The sequence below is a fragment of the Eriocheir sinensis genome, chromosome 31 (assembly GCF_024679095.1).
Source record: "Eriocheir sinensis breed Jianghai 21 chromosome 31, ASM2467909v1, whole genome shotgun sequence".
Taxonomy (NCBI): Eukaryota; Metazoa; Arthropoda; class Malacostraca; order Decapoda; family Varunidae; genus Eriocheir; species Eriocheir sinensis.
In genome coordinates this window covers 138,244-154,784 of record NC_066539.1, presented here as the reverse complement: position 1 = coordinate 154,784, position 16,541 = coordinate 138,244, and the positions used below count along the sequence as shown (strand labels likewise).

The 16,541-nt window shown below is 39.9% G+C and overlaps 1 protein-coding gene across 2 annotated transcripts in view; it reads right to left on the bottom strand.

Annotated features, from left to right (window-relative positions):
* LOC127005775 (ribosomal RNA processing protein 1 homolog B-like) overlaps positions 1 to 16,541 on the bottom strand; it is a 50,781-nt gene that overhangs the window by 10,284 nt on the left and 23,956 nt on the right. For both annotated transcript variants that reach the window (XM_050874870.1, XM_050874871.1), the window contains exons 6-8: positions 15,154 to 15,230; positions 5,777 to 5,973; positions 249 to 1,226 (exon numbers count right to left, since the gene is read on the bottom strand). In XM_050874870.1, coding sequence (XP_050730827.1) covers positions 249 to 1,226; positions 5,777 to 5,973; positions 15,154 to 15,230 — 1,252 coding nt within the window. The remainder of the gene's footprint in view (positions 1 to 248; positions 1,227 to 5,776; positions 5,974 to 15,153; positions 15,231 to 16,541) is intronic.

Below are 16,541 nucleotides of genomic sequence, written 5' to 3'. Positions count from 1 at the left end.
ACATCGGATTATCAAACTTTTACTGTATTGAGAGAAGGGAATACAACTAGATGCAAGGTGTTGAGGAATGTAATTTAGCACGAAGCAAACCGTTATAAGGCATTCATTATTGCGCTACACATTGTATATATGCCTCTCTACTAAGGACTAGGCCAAATTCCAGCACTGACATTGGTATAAGGCCAGTTTTGGAAGTTGCCAATTATACAATACTACCAACTGGAAAAATGTTATCATGCATAGCTTACCTTAATTGGACTGATTTTTTTCCTCTTGCTTTTGGTTATTTGCCTTCTGCTTTTAACAAAAATCTCATACTCTCCATTACGAAGAGGTTCATCCCAGGGAGACTTTGTTTTAGGAGGCCTGGGCTTCTGGCTTCTCTGGCTCATACCCTCAGGGATCCTTATGGCACTATTTCCCTTTGATGAAACACTGTCCTGAATTACTTCTGCTTTGCTTCCATGTGCTGCTTCAACACTACTGGGCTGAACACTTGGCTTGTCTACCATGATGTCTGTCGTCATTTGTATTGGCACTTGATGCTCAATTTTATGTGTGTCATTTTTCTGCATACTTTTATCAACCTTTGTCTGAGATTTAATCATGTCTTCACTTTTAACTGATTTCTTGTTACCTTTTTTGACTGCACTGTTATTCTTTCTCTTAGCTTGCTCAATATGAACACTGCCATTCTTCTCTGCACAGTTGGTTTCAGATACTTCATTAGATTTTAAGTCTAAAAATGAAACATCAAAGCACTGTTTTTTGCTTGCTTTGTTTGTATCTACAATATTTTTTCTCTTTTTCTTAAAATCAGATGCAACCTCTACCATGAAACTATTTACAGAGGCCTTGGCTGCAGTGCTTTTCTTTTTCTTTTGGGAGATGAGAGACACTTCAAAGCCATGTGTGTTACTGGTTTGCTCCTCATGTCTCAGACTCAACAAACTGTTCCTGGGAACACCTGAGGCTGCAGTCACCTGCCTCACCATGTGATCGACTGCTTTTGCTCTTTTCTGTGCAAGTTCCTTTTGACGTTTATCCACCTTTCTTTTTGCAGCCTTGGACAAACCCTTTGGCTTCTGATTTTTCTTCTTCTTCAAGCCAAAATATTTACTTTTTTTATATTTGTGTTTAACTTCTTTCTTTAGAGCCTTTAGGTCATCATCATTGCTGTCCTCATGTTTTAGTACTTTTCCAACTTTCAGGTCTTCTTCAAATTTCTGAGGATGGAAAATATATGAAATTAAACATGTGATGTGCATCAGTATCATATAAGTTCAATTAATAAAATGAACAAGTAATTCCTTGACCAGTTGTAGAGGACTACATCTACATTCTAAATGAATAAAAATTGAGAAGAGCATATGGATTACCAAAATGGGATGATATAAGAAATAAAAAGGTGTGCAGATTGGTATAGATGTGGCAGCAAAAAAGTAGAGTGCAGAGTGGTGGAATAGGTTGAGTATAATTCAGTGAGGTAGTTTGAACATGTTATGTGAATACAAAATAGTGATTTCACATGGAGATGTACGAGTTGAAAATAAGGGCATCATCACATCACTACAAGTCTACTCCAAGACTTATTTCTGCTTTGGCATTTTTCTTTCTTTTTTTCTCTCTCTCTCTCTCTCCTTTTTTTTTATTAACATTCAGCCAGAAGGCTTTCTTGGTGGGGCCTGATGGTCGGACCACCATTGCCAGATTATCGTACTCAGAGCCTTGTATTTACCGGTTTCTGAGCCATAGCTATTGCCAAGGAACAGCAATAATTAACCATTTTAACGATAACTATATATGAAGGCAGTTATTGGGGTCAAGGAGGCAGTTTTGGGGTTAGAAATCGGCAAACATAGGAGGCTGAGTATGAAAATCTGACAAAGTTGGGTTGGCCCCAGCCTGTTACGTCGCAGGAAAGTGTTTCTAGTGGCACCATCATATACGCGAGTGTTCATCTGCGGTCCGGGGGGGGGGGGCAATTACCCTACCCGCGTATAAGCGAATCCATGAATGGTGAGGCCGAGAACGGCGGGGGGCGTCTGTACCTGGAAAAGTTGGAGTTGCCGGTTGCCCAAGCTGTCGCCAATGCGGTGGGAAGAAAAAGGCCCAGTGTGACACCAGCTTACGCACAACCAACAACTCGCTTCCAGATGGGTGTATGGGCATTGCCAGTAGCCATAACGGTTTGAGGAAAATGGCCAGTGTGACAGGCGAGGACGCTGACCGGGTGAGCGCCGGCGATGATGTCATCGGACTCCCAGCAAATCACAAACGTGTTTTCAGAGCTTAGCCAATCGTAAGACTTCATCTGTGGCTTTAAAATGACCCGCTCTCTCTCGCTGTTTTTTCCCTTTTTCCAAGGTATGTATTTTGGGATAACAAGGGAGTAAAGGAGGAAAAAAAGTGAGCTCTGGGGGGCAGCATGAGCCAATTATAATGGTGCCACTATAAAAAGTTGCCTGCGCCATGACGGGCTCGGGGCCGACCATCAGGCCCAGATGGATAGTCTACCGGCGCCATAGCCCACATGTAAAAAGAAAAAAAAGAGAAAAAAAAAAAATCTCCACGGGTCGGAACAGATAAGCGCCTTTTCAGTGTTTTCAATACCTTGAGTTTCGCGATCCTCGAGTTTAGCGCTATACCTTCGGAACGAAGCGAGCGCGAAACTGTACTTCTGCGACTTCTATGTCTTTTTTAAGAACTTACCCCTTTTGCTTTCTCTCTAAATGTGCCCTGAACTTCAACCTATATGTCTGATGAGCTTCAAATGCCTTTGTGTTTTGTTTCTGATTCTTTCTTCTACACAAGTTAATTCTTGGTACAGCTTATCCCTCAGCCCACAAAGTCGCCTTTTTTTATATTGTACTAAATGGGCGAAATGGAGGTGAGAAACAACCTCCGCGCCAAGCTGTGCGGGCCCAGGGTGGGCAGAAAGACCTGGTGGACCCTTGTTAACCCCTTCAACATGAGGACGCATATACTGCGTCCCTGAGTGTCCTGTACCATATTCGAGGATGCGAATATTGTGTCCTGGCTCGCTTTAGCCAGCATACGAGTTATTTCTTCCTGAATAATGTATGATTGTTTTTAGGAAAAGTTTGGAAAGTTTCGTTTAGTCGGCGCAACATCTGTGGTCATATGCCGGAGAGACAGGAGGGGGAAGGAATTATGGGAGAACGGAACAGATCCCAGGAGACGGGACACAACCCCCAATTAATACCTGGTACCCATTCACTGCTGGGTGGACAGGGGCATAGGGTATCGGAAAAGCTGCCCAAATTTTTCCACTCCGCCTGGAAATCGAACCCAGGCTCTCTCGGTTGTTGTTTTTAGGATGTAGGTCAGATATGATACGGTGTCTAATTTGACTCTCAATGTTGTTATTGTGTAATAACGTAAGTACTTTTTATTTTTTTATTTATTTATTTATATTTTTTTACGTCAATGCCTATAGCGCAGGTAGGCTTGCTTGAGGGGCCTGGATGGTAGTCGGCCCCAGCCCGTATTGGCGCAGGCAGGTGTTTATAGTGGCGCCATCTTTTCCTGCAGGTCCTTTCCTCCCTACCACTCTGCCACACAGTCCCAACACCAATTTCTTCCTTACATGTTACAGGTAACTCTCGATTTACGCGAGTTTGGTTTTTGCGTTTTTGAAATAACGCGGGGTCCAAAATCCAAAGAAATGTTTAATTTACACGTTTTTTCACTTATACGCGATATTTTATAGAGTGGTCACCAGATGTCTCACGCAACTGGACTCACACGGCACCACGGCCACACAGCTGAGCACAGTTCTTTCCGCGCACCACTGAACAACAATACAGTACCCACGCTGCCACGCTATTCAACAATAGGGATGGACAGGTACCGGTACTAATGGTACCAGCTATATGGTACGGTACCAGTACCAGATTGCTTGGTACCGGTACCAGACTGCTCGTTACTGGTACCAATACTAGCCAGTCGCTCATGGTGTCCTCATTTCTTCCTCACACGAGTGAGGCTGAGACTGAGTGCCTGAGTGGATATCTCGGTGATATGGATATTCTCTCTCTCTCTCTCTCACTCTCTCTCTCTCTCTCTCTCTCCACTGAATGAGGTGAATATTTATTTTTCGATAGAAACCTACCTCTTGTTTGATTTACATTGTTTTTATTTACGTGAGCTCTTCAAGGACACAATACTTGCGTAAATCGAGAGTTACCTGTACTTATTGCTAACATATGAGAGGACAGCGGGGAGGAAAGGACCCGTGGGAACCAATGCAAAAATGATCTTGCCAATCTGGTTTCACTTTAGTAGAAAATGGATGGAAAAATTACATTTCATGCACATTTCAGGCTATGCTTTAACCCGGTAGCAGCGACGGGCCAAATTTGTGCCATGATATAAACCCCCAAAAATAGATGATACATAATCTGATCACAAATGCTTTGATATATATTATGAAATGGTTTGTGTGAGGGGTGATTTTTTCTCATTTTTCTCGCTTGGAGGGACCATTAAGAAACATGATCCCTGCTGCTACCGGGTTAAATATTTGACCAAGTTTTTTCTGCTCCACTCTTCCGGGTATGGCAAAATAATATAAAACTAATCCGATTAACAGTTTCGCGCCCACCCTCCGATCTGATTTTCTTGTCCAAAACGCACACCTAACTGGCTATTGGGAGGCCTGATTTTTGTACCTTGAGCGCGCGGTATAAATTTTTTCAAAACACGCTTATCGAATCTTTGGCACGGTTCACTTTTATGAAACTACACACATTCCACTGTAAATTGTAAGCTCTTTCATATGGAAAGAAAAAAAATAATATTTGTTTTATATTTTACCGAGATATCGTGAGTGAAAGTGACGTGAACTGATTTCTGAAAAAATACTCACATTTTCACATTAGAGTAAAAATATAACAAATTGTGTTCCATAACAAAAGAAGCAGACATTTATGAGCTAATTAGCACAACAAACAGAATTTTGATACACCAATTATATCGGTCATAAATTTGAAAAAAAACAAAACGAAAAACCTAATTTTTTTTTAATTAAACTTTTTTCCACTTATCTCCATAACTGTTATAGTTTTTTTATTCTTTATGGTTTCATCTTAAAGAACAGATCATTACCTCTACAATGGTAATTTCAGATTTCTTATATGACATAGCTGATGAGTTAGGCTTGAAAGAAAAAAAAATTTGGTAACTGCCCCCCGCCACACACTAACCAATCTGCGACTGCTAGAGAGTCAACTTGGTAACTGCCCCCCACCACACACTAACTAATCCGCGACTGCTAGAGTCAACTTGGTAACTGCCCCCCACCACACACTAACCAATCCGCGACTGCTAGAGAGTCAACTGAAGAGATTTTCTGTTCGCATCACGTCACACAGGACAATTTCCCGGCAAGAAGGGTCTATCAGCTTACCTCGAGCTGACATGCGCTAGCCTGTCTACAGACCAATTATCACGCGTCAATGAGAATTACAGAATTTTTGGCGATTTTTTTTGTCTCAGTGACGCGATAGTCGCATCAATCAGAAGCCGTGCTTTTTGACCAGACAATTATAGTGACGTGTATGTTGCGTCCATGTGCGCATGTGTTAATTTAAGTTTTAGGTAAAAGAGAAAAATATTTTGTGATAAGGATTAAGAAACGATGATGGTCAACTACACCACGTAATATTCATTAGTGTTTCAGATATGGGAAACAGAACACAAAACACTATAAAAAAAATTTAGGCTTTCCCTGCCCACTTAACTAAAATAATACCTCTAGTCTTTCCACAGCCTCTTCTACTTCAGAGTCAGGAACTTCAATATCATCAAGATGATCACTTGGTAACGATAAGGGATTCTGTCCTTGGGCTGCATCTCGCAATTCACACACAAGCCTGTAAATCACTTCTCGATTTTTTGCTTGTACCCTTGCAACGGCTCCAACTTTTTGAAGAGAATCCGCTAAAAGACCTGAAAAAGACAAAATATATAAATAAATGAAATGATTATATAAGGGTAGTCCAACAGTGAGCCCTCAGGCCACAAGCAACCCACAGGTTAATTTCCTAACCTTCTAACACTAATAATAATTACATATATATATATATATATATATATACATATATATATGTATATATATGTATATATATATATATATATATATATAGAGAGAGAGAGAGAGAGAGAGAGAGAGAGAGAGAGAGAGAGAGAGAGAGAGAGAGAGAGAGAGAGAGTTGAAAAAACTTAGATAACTTACATTTTTTTGTAACCCAGTGTAATACAGTCAGTCAAACCTCGGTTTACAAGTGTTTTGATTTATGAGCAAAAAAATCCCACAAAAAATGCCTTGGTTTACGAGTGGTGACTTGGTATATGACCATCCTGGTTCCTGTTTGTTTGTTTCTTGTCGCCACCTCCTGGATGGGGACACAGGCTATATGAAGGCCATCAGGGTCAAGCGCATACGTCCCTTCGAGAAGGGACCACAAACCTTTGCCGGGTGACGACTCATGAAGGGGAGGGGAGGATGCCAATAGACTGACTCTATCGGCTTACGTCAGCCTAGCCGACCAAGTCAGTCTTTCGACGAGGACTGGCGAGTCTGTATGTACAAGTCGAAGACATGAGCGTGGGTTCCCTTTGTTCACTGCAAGACGAAAGTGTTCAAAGCAGAAAACAATGGGAATAGTCTCAGTTACGGTTGCCACCTTGATCTAAAACAAATAAGGAATGCAACATCCCATTCTAACCATGATCTTTACATTTCCGCCCGGAATCGTGCCAAATCTATTCTTCGACTTACCAAAGGTTCTTTCATCCATAGTAAATACAGAATGAATCCACATTTTAAGGAATGGGTGGCAATCCTAAAATTTTTCTGGCCTGCCATGACTGACAGTTGCTGCTGGTGAAGGTAAGAGGAAGGGGGGAGACAATGCGTATTTTACATGTATTTCAGGACAACCCTTGACAAACAATCTTATGGACTGATTTCGCGGTTCACCGAAAAATGCGCTACCTACATTTTAAAAATATAGGTAACTCTTGATTTGTGCGAGTTTGGTTTACACGTTTTTGAAATAACGTGGGGTCCAAAATCCAAATAAATGTTTAATTTATACATTTTTTTCACTTATACGTGATATTTTATGGAGTGGCCACCAGATGTCTCACGCAACTGGACTCACACACAGCTGAGCTCAGTTCTTCCCGCGCACCACTTGAACAACAATACAGTACCCACGCTACTCAACAACAAAAACAACAACAACACCCTCGCTGCTGTGCTACCACGAGGGGAAGGGTAACCAGAGGAGGAACCACAAGAGGGAAAGGAGTCAGAGTGATACAGTAGGCAATAAAGGTACAAACCTACCTCTTGTTTGATTTACATTGTTTTTGATTTACGCGACCTCTTCAAGGACACAATACTCGCTAAATCGAGTTACCTATACTGAGTTTTATCTGCTTAACCATTCAGACAGTCAAATACGGAACAAATGGCGCTAAGTATTTTAAGGAAAGGGTGGCAAGTTTGCAACCCTAAGGCGTCATCTGGCGATATATGGCCTTCTTGAATGACTCCTCATTCTTGAGACTGTTTTGCACCACCAGAGCGCTCTATCTTGTCCATATGATTGGATGAACCAACACTATTTCACATTTTGTCACTCATCAAGGACAACACACTCCCACTACAAAATATTGACAAATGGCATCATTTCACTTTCTAGAAAATGCTTATTATACTGCAAAAATACTTGAAATAATAAATATATAAAAATATCTATAAACCGCAAAATCCCGCAATACAACGAAAAATCTGCAATATGATACAATTTAAAAATCCGCGATACAGTGAGACCGCGATAAGTAAACCGTGATATGGCGAGGGATTACTGTACTGTCCAAACCCCTTATGTAAGAGTTAACCAGCATCTCCATTCTTTCATCCCCTTCACTGGTTAAGCTCTGGAACAGCCTTCCTTCACCTGTATTCCCTCCTGCCTATGACTTAACTTCTTCCAAGGAGAGTATGAAGACACCTCTCCATTAGAAATTGACCTCTCTTTACTTTTATCTTTTTTTAGAAGCTGGATTAATAGGCTTTTTTCTACACTTATTTTATTCTTTGTTGCCCTTGAGCTGCTTCCTTTCCTGTAAAAAAACAAAACAAAAAAAAAAAAAAAAAAAAGACCACCTAACTTTTCTTTACCATTGTTGTAGTGTGAGAATGGAATAAGCTCCCACCTTCAGTGTGTAACACCCTGAATTTTGTCTTTAACTCCAAAAGAACACCGCGTGTAACAAAACACACAGGAAATTAATTCAGACAAGGAAAGGTTTTGCCGGTGGCGGGGATCAAACCTGCGACCAGTGAGACGGGAGAGCCACTCCTTAACCCGGTAGCAGCGGGGATCATGTTTCTTAATGGTCCCTCCAAGCGAGAAAAATGAGAAAAAATCACCCCTCACACAAACCATTTCATAATATATATCAAAGCATTTGTGATCAGATTTAAGTATCATCTATTTTGGGGGGTTTATATCATGGCACAAATTTGGCCCATCGCTGCTACACGGTAAAGCCACAAATTTGGCCCGTAGCTGCTCCTGGGTCAGAAAATAAGCTCGACCGACACTTCCTTCAACTTGATACACTTGCTAAAGTAGAAATTCCAAGTTCTGGCGCCATTTAATTTGTTTAATTTCATATAATTATAAGGACAGACCACCTAGTCTGGACCATAGGGTCTGTGTGGTCTGAATATCAATGTAAATCTCTCTCTCTCACACATTTTCAATCTGTCACACATACAGAAAAAGCTGATAAAAGTACAAGAAAAAAAAAAAAAAAAAAAAAAAAAAAAACTTCTTTAAGCTTATTGTGAAGGTGTAGTAAAGTGGGTGTACTCTACTATAATAAAGATAAGAGGGAAAAAGAGTGGTTTAACCCGGTAGCAGCGGGGATCATGTTTCTTAACCTCTTCAATGCGATGCCGCATCTCGCGCATCATGGCTCGCCCATACAGTCAAATGGTGCCACACCTCGCACGTCAGTCTCCTGTGTTTCTTCCCATGGTGGATCTGTATCTCACTTGGCATTCTAGGCAGAGCATTTTGTCTCTCGCATGCCCTACTCACTCAGATCTATAGCTCCACCCGTCTCCGGTCTCAGCCAATCATGAAACAATAAATAATTAATGCCGCCCATATGGCAACAACCCCCTCGGCGCCAGCCCGCCACCTCACTCCTCTCAGCCTCCCTCAGTCTCTTTTTGTCCTTCATGGTTGCAAGTCGTCTGTTCAGCTCTTTTCTTCTCCTTTTACTGGTCAAGTGGTTATGGATAACCTTTCTGATGACAGTAGTGGGGATGAATATACCCCAGACATGGAGGACAGTGCTGATGACTATGACTCCATGAGTGATAATGAACTTGACGTTCCTGAGGTAGAGATGAGAGAGGTTGAGGACGGTTGGAGGTTGATAGCGGACGTGTTTTCTGACAAGCGTTCTGAAGCTCTACCCCCCTTTGTTTCTCAGTTTTCTGGACTGAATCCTGCACTAGGGGATTTGTCTGTTATGACTTTTACTGATGTTTTCAAGCTTTTCTTTGATGGTGGTAGGTGGTAGGTGGTAGGAAAGCTATGTGAATGGGTGAACGAGAGGGCTGTGAAATACTTTGCTGCAAACCCTGACAAACAAGGTCGTGTGAACAGCATTATTTGGCGCCCAGTCACACATGATATGTACACATTCCTAGCTCTTGTCATGGCAATGGCTTTGATGCCCATTCCTAGAATGATGTACTACTGGAGCACTGACATGATGCTTTCTGGCCCTGCACTCGACTTTCTACTCATGCTCATCCCTATACTGTCCAAACCCCTTATGCAAGAGTTAACCAGCATCTTCACTCTTTCATCCCTCACGCTGGTAAACTCTGGAACAATCTTCCTTCATCTGTATTTCCTCCTGCCTACGACTTGAACTCTTTCAAGAGGAGGGTATCAGGACACCTCTCCTCCCGAAACTGACCTATCTTTCGGCCACCTCTTTGGACTCTTTTTAGGAGCAGCAAGTAGCGGGCTTTTTTTTTTATTAATGTTTACTTTTTTTGTGCCCTTGAGCTGTCTCCTTTGCTGTAAAAAAAAAAAAAAATAAATAAAAAAAAATAAAAATAAAAAAAATAAAAAAAAAAGAGAGAGATCGCTTCTTTATTATCATGAAATTTCTGAGATTTTCGCCACCAGGCCTTGTCAGAAAGAATTGTCCAGCAACACGCATTGAGCCATATCTACACTGTTACGTGAACGCTGCCAAATGGTTATGAGACCACCCAGGAGTGTAGATGTGGATGAGGCTTTGATCTTGTGGAAGGGGAGACTAGCATTTTGCCAGCACATGAAAAGTAAGAGGGCAAGATTTGGTGTGAAAGTGTTCGTCACCTCTCCAAGTAATGAACAGTGGAAGGGGTATTCATGGAATTTCATGTTGTACTATGGAAAAGATACATTTGCTCTTGGCGACCCAAATGCTTCCCATCTTTCTGTATCAGAGAGAATTGTTGTGAAAATTCTTGGTAACCTACTTGATGAACGCAGACACATCATAACTGATAATTGGTACACCAGCCTAAAGTTATCTGCCTACTTGCAAACTCGAGCAACAATGCTGATGGGTGTAGTCAGGCAAGGGAGAGGGCCACCCAAAACAGTTCAACACGAAGATCTTGAAAAAAATCAGGCTTTGTTTGCTAGAAAAGGAAATACCTTGTTAGTGAAATGGAGAGACAAAAGAGAAATTTGTCTCTTGTCCACCAAGTATGAAGCAAATATAGTGGAGAAAACTAAAACATACTTTGGTGAGAAAACAGTCTTCTTCAATAAACCACTGCAAGTAGAAAAGTACAATAAAAAAATGGGGAGTGTAGACTATGTAGTTCATATGATTGAGCCTTCTGAGAGCCACAGGAAGAGTCTAGCATGGTTCAAGAAGCTAGGCATTCATTTCATGTTCAGGATACTGCTAAATTCATTCATTGCCTATAAGACTGCACACAGCAGCACCAGTGTGGATTTTTTTATATACATAAGGGAGGTGTCAAGAGAGCTCCTGCTCCAACACAATCTTGGTGCTGCAGTGCTTGCTAATGTAAACACACCAAATGCTCATAAGGAGAGAGTAGTAAGCAACACCCATCAGTTCATACTTTTTGAGGGAGGAAAAAGAAAGAGGTGCAAGGTGTGCTACCCAACACACAAAGACACCAGGTATCATTGCCCAGGATGTGATGGTCACCTTGGCTTGTGCTCAATGCAGCACTTCAGGGCTTGGCATGAGCAGCAACAGGCTGCACCTCCACAATAGACTGTCACGCCTAACCCCACCCCAGCTACACAAACTTATTCGTAAGATTTTTTTCTTTGTCATTTTGGTGAAGCATTGGATATAAAGTCCAGCCTTGTTTGTTTTTTTCGTTTTGGTTATTTTTAGTGAGGTATCAGATATGACGAGGTCCATTCCTCTGCTTTTTTTTCCTTCTGGGTTACTTTACTTATGCGAGGAATCTGTGGTAAACAAAGCTACACTTTGATTTTTTCCTTTATTCGAATACCTCATAGACTACCTAATACATACATGACCTGTTTTATTTTAGTTGATTTTTTATCAGAGAAAAAGGAAGTCCATCTCTGGGCAAAAAAAAAAAAATGGTAACCTCGCACTAACCTCCAGGGGTGATGTGCTTTGCATCCAAGTAAAGACTTATTCTTTATGTGTGTGTGTGTGTGTGTGTGTGTGTGTGAGGGAACATTTTTTTTCCTTCATTTACAGCAATGGAGGCTAAAAAAAAAAAAAAAACAAAAAACACAAGCATGTTCAATTTTGGTTAAAGAGGTGTCTTGACACTCAGTCTTTCTGAATTCTGCTCACACGTATGCATTCATGGGCTATATATTTTTTTTTTCTACCTTTGTTTATGTCTGATTTTTTAGAAATAATAAAATTATGAAATTATAATATATATATATATATATATATATATTTATATATATATATATATATATATATATATATATATATATATATATATATAGAGAGAGAGAGATATATATATATATATATATATATATATATATATATATATATATATATATATATATATATATATATATATATATATATATATATATATATATATATATATATATATATATATATATATATATATATATATATATATATATATATATATATATATATATATATATATATATATATATATATATATATATATATATATATATATATATATATATATATATATATATATATATATATATATATATATATATAGAGAGAGAGAGAGAGCACACACTCGCGAGACGTGTTCTTGATAAATAAAACTAAAAATAATATAATACCATAAAGAGCATGAACCATATGACAAGAAAAGGATAGCAACAAAATCAGAGGTGGATTCTACCAGGACGAAAAATACACTAATGGCAACTGAGACACCAAGGCAAGGAGCGGCCCGGGTACTCTCGCACGCGCCACTGAAGCCATTTCCCGAGTCTCATAGTGAAGAGGTTAATGGTCCCCCCAAGCGAGAACAATGAGAAAAAATCACCCTTCACACAAACCATTTCATAATATATATCCAAGCATTTGTGATCCGATTATGTATCATCTATTTTTTGGGGTTTAAATCATGGCACAAATTTGGCCTGTCGCTGCTACACGGTAAAGCCACAAATTTGGCCCGTCATTGCTACCGGGTTAATACAAAATGTCTAGAAGCAAAGAAAAAGAAAGATAAAGCATGGAGAAATCTAAAAAGGAGAAGGAATACCATAAATAGGGAAGGATATAGATAAGCTAGAAATGACTACACCAAAGTGAGGAGAGAAAATAAAAAGTATGAAAAAAATATATTAGAAAAATGTAAGAAGCCCAAACTCTTTATAGACATACAAATAAGAAATTAAGAAAAAAGCAGCTGTGAATACAATCAAAGTGGGAGATCAAGTCCATGAGGATGTGTAGGAAATCTATGAAATATTAAATGAAAACTTTCAGAAAGTATTTATCCAAGAGACAGAATCTAAAGAGTGGGATGAGAATGTCAAAAGAATGGAAAGCATAAAAGTGGATAAAGAAGAGATACTGGGAATATTAACCCCTAAAGGACCGGAGGCGGCTATAGCCGCTTTTCCACGGAAGGGCCGGGGGCGGTTATAGCCGCTTTGCTTTTTTCGCGCTAAATTTATTTACTTTTCGGTAATTTTCGATGACCATTTGTTGGCAACACTGCCAGAGATATGTTTAGGCTACTGCTTCAGAATCTTGCCCGCTCTCACGATGGACAGGCGTACTGACACGGATTCTGACGCGTCCGATTTCCTGCCAGACCGTGCCGAGCCCAGCAGAGCAACACGAGAATGAGAAGAGTATGCTACAATGACTCCCAAACCACACATCACAAGACTGTGTTACATAGAGAAAGCTTAGAGTATTGACTATATATAAGAATTAGAGCATGGGGCATCCGTTTTCATTACGCACTAGTCAAGGCCACTAAAGCGAACGCAGAGCGGGCAAGAGCCTCGCTAACTCCAAAAGTCTCTCCTCTTCAACTCAATATTTCTCCAAAACCACAGCACATAGAAACGTTTTCATGCAACAATTAAAAAGAAGAAGAGTTGATGATGACTATGACGACAAAGTAATTTGTTATTGCATTGTAGTTCAGCAGAATCAAGTGTGTGAATATAGGCTATTTTCGGTGTTTGGTGCTGAGGTGCCGGTCCTGTGGATGTTGTAGATGACCACCCAGGCCGGCCCTTTAGGGGTTAAGATCACTAGATGAAATATCAGGTCAAGTACTAAGAGAGCAGTGAAGTTAACCCGGTAGCAGCGACGGGCCAAATTTGTGCCATGATATAAACCCCCCAAAATAGATGATACATAATTTGATCACAAATGCTTTGATATATATTATGAAATGGTTTGTGTGAGGGGTGCTTTTTTTCTCATTTTTCTCGCTTGGAGGGACCATTAAAAAACATGATCCCCGCTGCAACCGGGTTAATAGAACCAATTCACGACAGTATAAGTTGTTCGATCAAGACTGAAGAAATCCCAGGACAGTGGAATCAGGCACATGTGACCCCAATATATAAAAGCGGAAACAAACAAGAGCCTCTGAACTATAGATAGGCTTCTCTAACAAGTGTCATGTGCAAGCTGTGTGAGAAGGTAATTGAGATACAGTGGGTAGTCCATCCAGGAAGAGAAAAGATAATAAATGAAAGTCAATTTGGATTCAGACAAGGTAAATCTTGTGTTACAAATCTAGTATGTTTTTATTCAAAAGTAATAGCTTTAGTGCAAGACAGACGGATGGGAGGACTGCATATTTTTGGACCTAAAAAGGCATTTGATAAAGTTCCACATAAAAGATTGCTGTGGAAATTAGAAAATAGAGGAGGACTGGGGAGAAAAATGACAGTATGGATGAAAAATTACCAAGAAAACAGAGAAATGAGAACAGCGTTGAAAGATGAGAAATTGGACTGGAGAAAGGTCATACGTGAAGTTTCACAGGGATATATAAATGACAGCCTATGCCAGAAAAGTAGTTATTTGAGCATGCTTGCAGATGATGCTAAACTGCTTAGAAAAATAAGAGATGTTGGCACCTATAATGTTTTCAACCCGGTAGCAGCAGGGATCGTGTTTCTTAATGGTCCCCCCAAGCGACAAAAATGAGAAAAATCACCCCTCACACAAACCATTTCATAATACATATCAAAGCATTTGTGATCAGATTATGTATCATCTATTAAATCATGGCACAAATTTGGCCCGTCGCTGCTACCGGGTTAACACCCACCTATCTTCTAGGTTGCCAGACTTGCTTTGTATACAACCTTGGAAACAGTTTCAAAAAGCCATTTTAAGTACTAAAAATACTGAAAAAGGAAAATAGATACATTAGCTATGAAATGCAAACAACAGTACAGCTAATTAAAAAAAAAAAAAAAATATATATATATATATATATATATATATATATATATATATATATATATATATATATATATATATATATATATATATTTATATTTATGCTGATATACTTACTAAAATCCACCTTCAATTGAGGTAAGTAGGCGTCCACCTTTCCAGCACGGGGGTCCAGCACCATCGCTGCTTCATCCCTACAAATATAGCAAAAAATGAAAGATATCAATCATTCTCTGGTTAAATAACAAGTGTTAATACCACAAAAACTGTGCTAAATTGGCGTCGCATGAGAGAGAGAGAGAGAGAATGATTTGATTTGATTTGTCGCTGAAAGCCGGCCTGCCCGTGTGTGTGTGTGTGTGTGTGTGTGTGTGTATAAAACACCACTGTCACTTCCCACTAATGTCAGCAACTTTCCTGTCCCTACAACTTTGATCGGTCAGTGAGTCAAATGTCAGTCCACCTGCAGCTTGTATTCTCCCGCCCACCCTTCCTCATGAACTACTTCCTTGTCTATTTCTTACATCAATTCTCTTCTGATGATATACATTTTCACACAAGCTATATAAATTAACTTTTTATTAATATTATTATTAAACATGACAGAGAAGGCAGTGGGACGAGATGAAATGAAAACAGGAAGAGAAAATGGGGTAAACTAGTATGAAGGCAACTTTGGAGGTTTGTTGACGCTGTGCAGGCTAAAGGGACTTGATTCCCTTTTATACCCGATGGTACGGTGACCACTTGGATACCCCACAAAACATTCCTTCCTGGGCTGCTTCCTATGTAGAACGAGAGGAGATAGATTGTTAGGAAAGTAGAGGACACCAACCCTCGCTCCGAGAAAGGGTCAGCCCGCCACTTGGGGGAAGGGGGAGAGGGAACACCTCAATGAATTGAGATAAAAATAACTGAAGGAAGAGTCTCACTATATTCAGTGTGTATTTTTTGTAGAATACTTCTACCCCCCCCCCCCAAAAAAAAGAAAATAAGGAATAGTTTTGCACATTATCTCAAAAATACTTGCAATGTAGACAACTGTAGAAGGTCAATAATGCAAGCTTGGGATTTAATTCCTCAGGAAACTTGTGGCACAGGAGACCGCCGCGTTACCTTTTTTTTTTTTCCCCCAGCAGAGGAGACAGTGCAAGGGCGGAAAAAAAAAAGCCCGCTACTTACTGCTCCTAAATAGAGTAGAGTTGCAAAATCTCACTTCCTGGGTTGTCTTCACTGGTAATAAATATCAGTGCAATAATATTCCTTCATAATATTAATGCATATTGAGTTGAGCTAAAGAAAGAAATATAGTATGGTATACATAGGAATACAAGAGACAAGTGAGTAATGTGTTTAAGGTTTTAGGTAAGAAAGTTGAGTGAACAGTTGCAGAGGCGGCTTCGGAGGCCCACTATGCAGGCAGAAGGGACTTGATTCCCTTCAGTACAGGTAACTCTCGATTTATGCGGGTTTGGTTTACGTGTTTAAATAACGCGGGGTCCAAA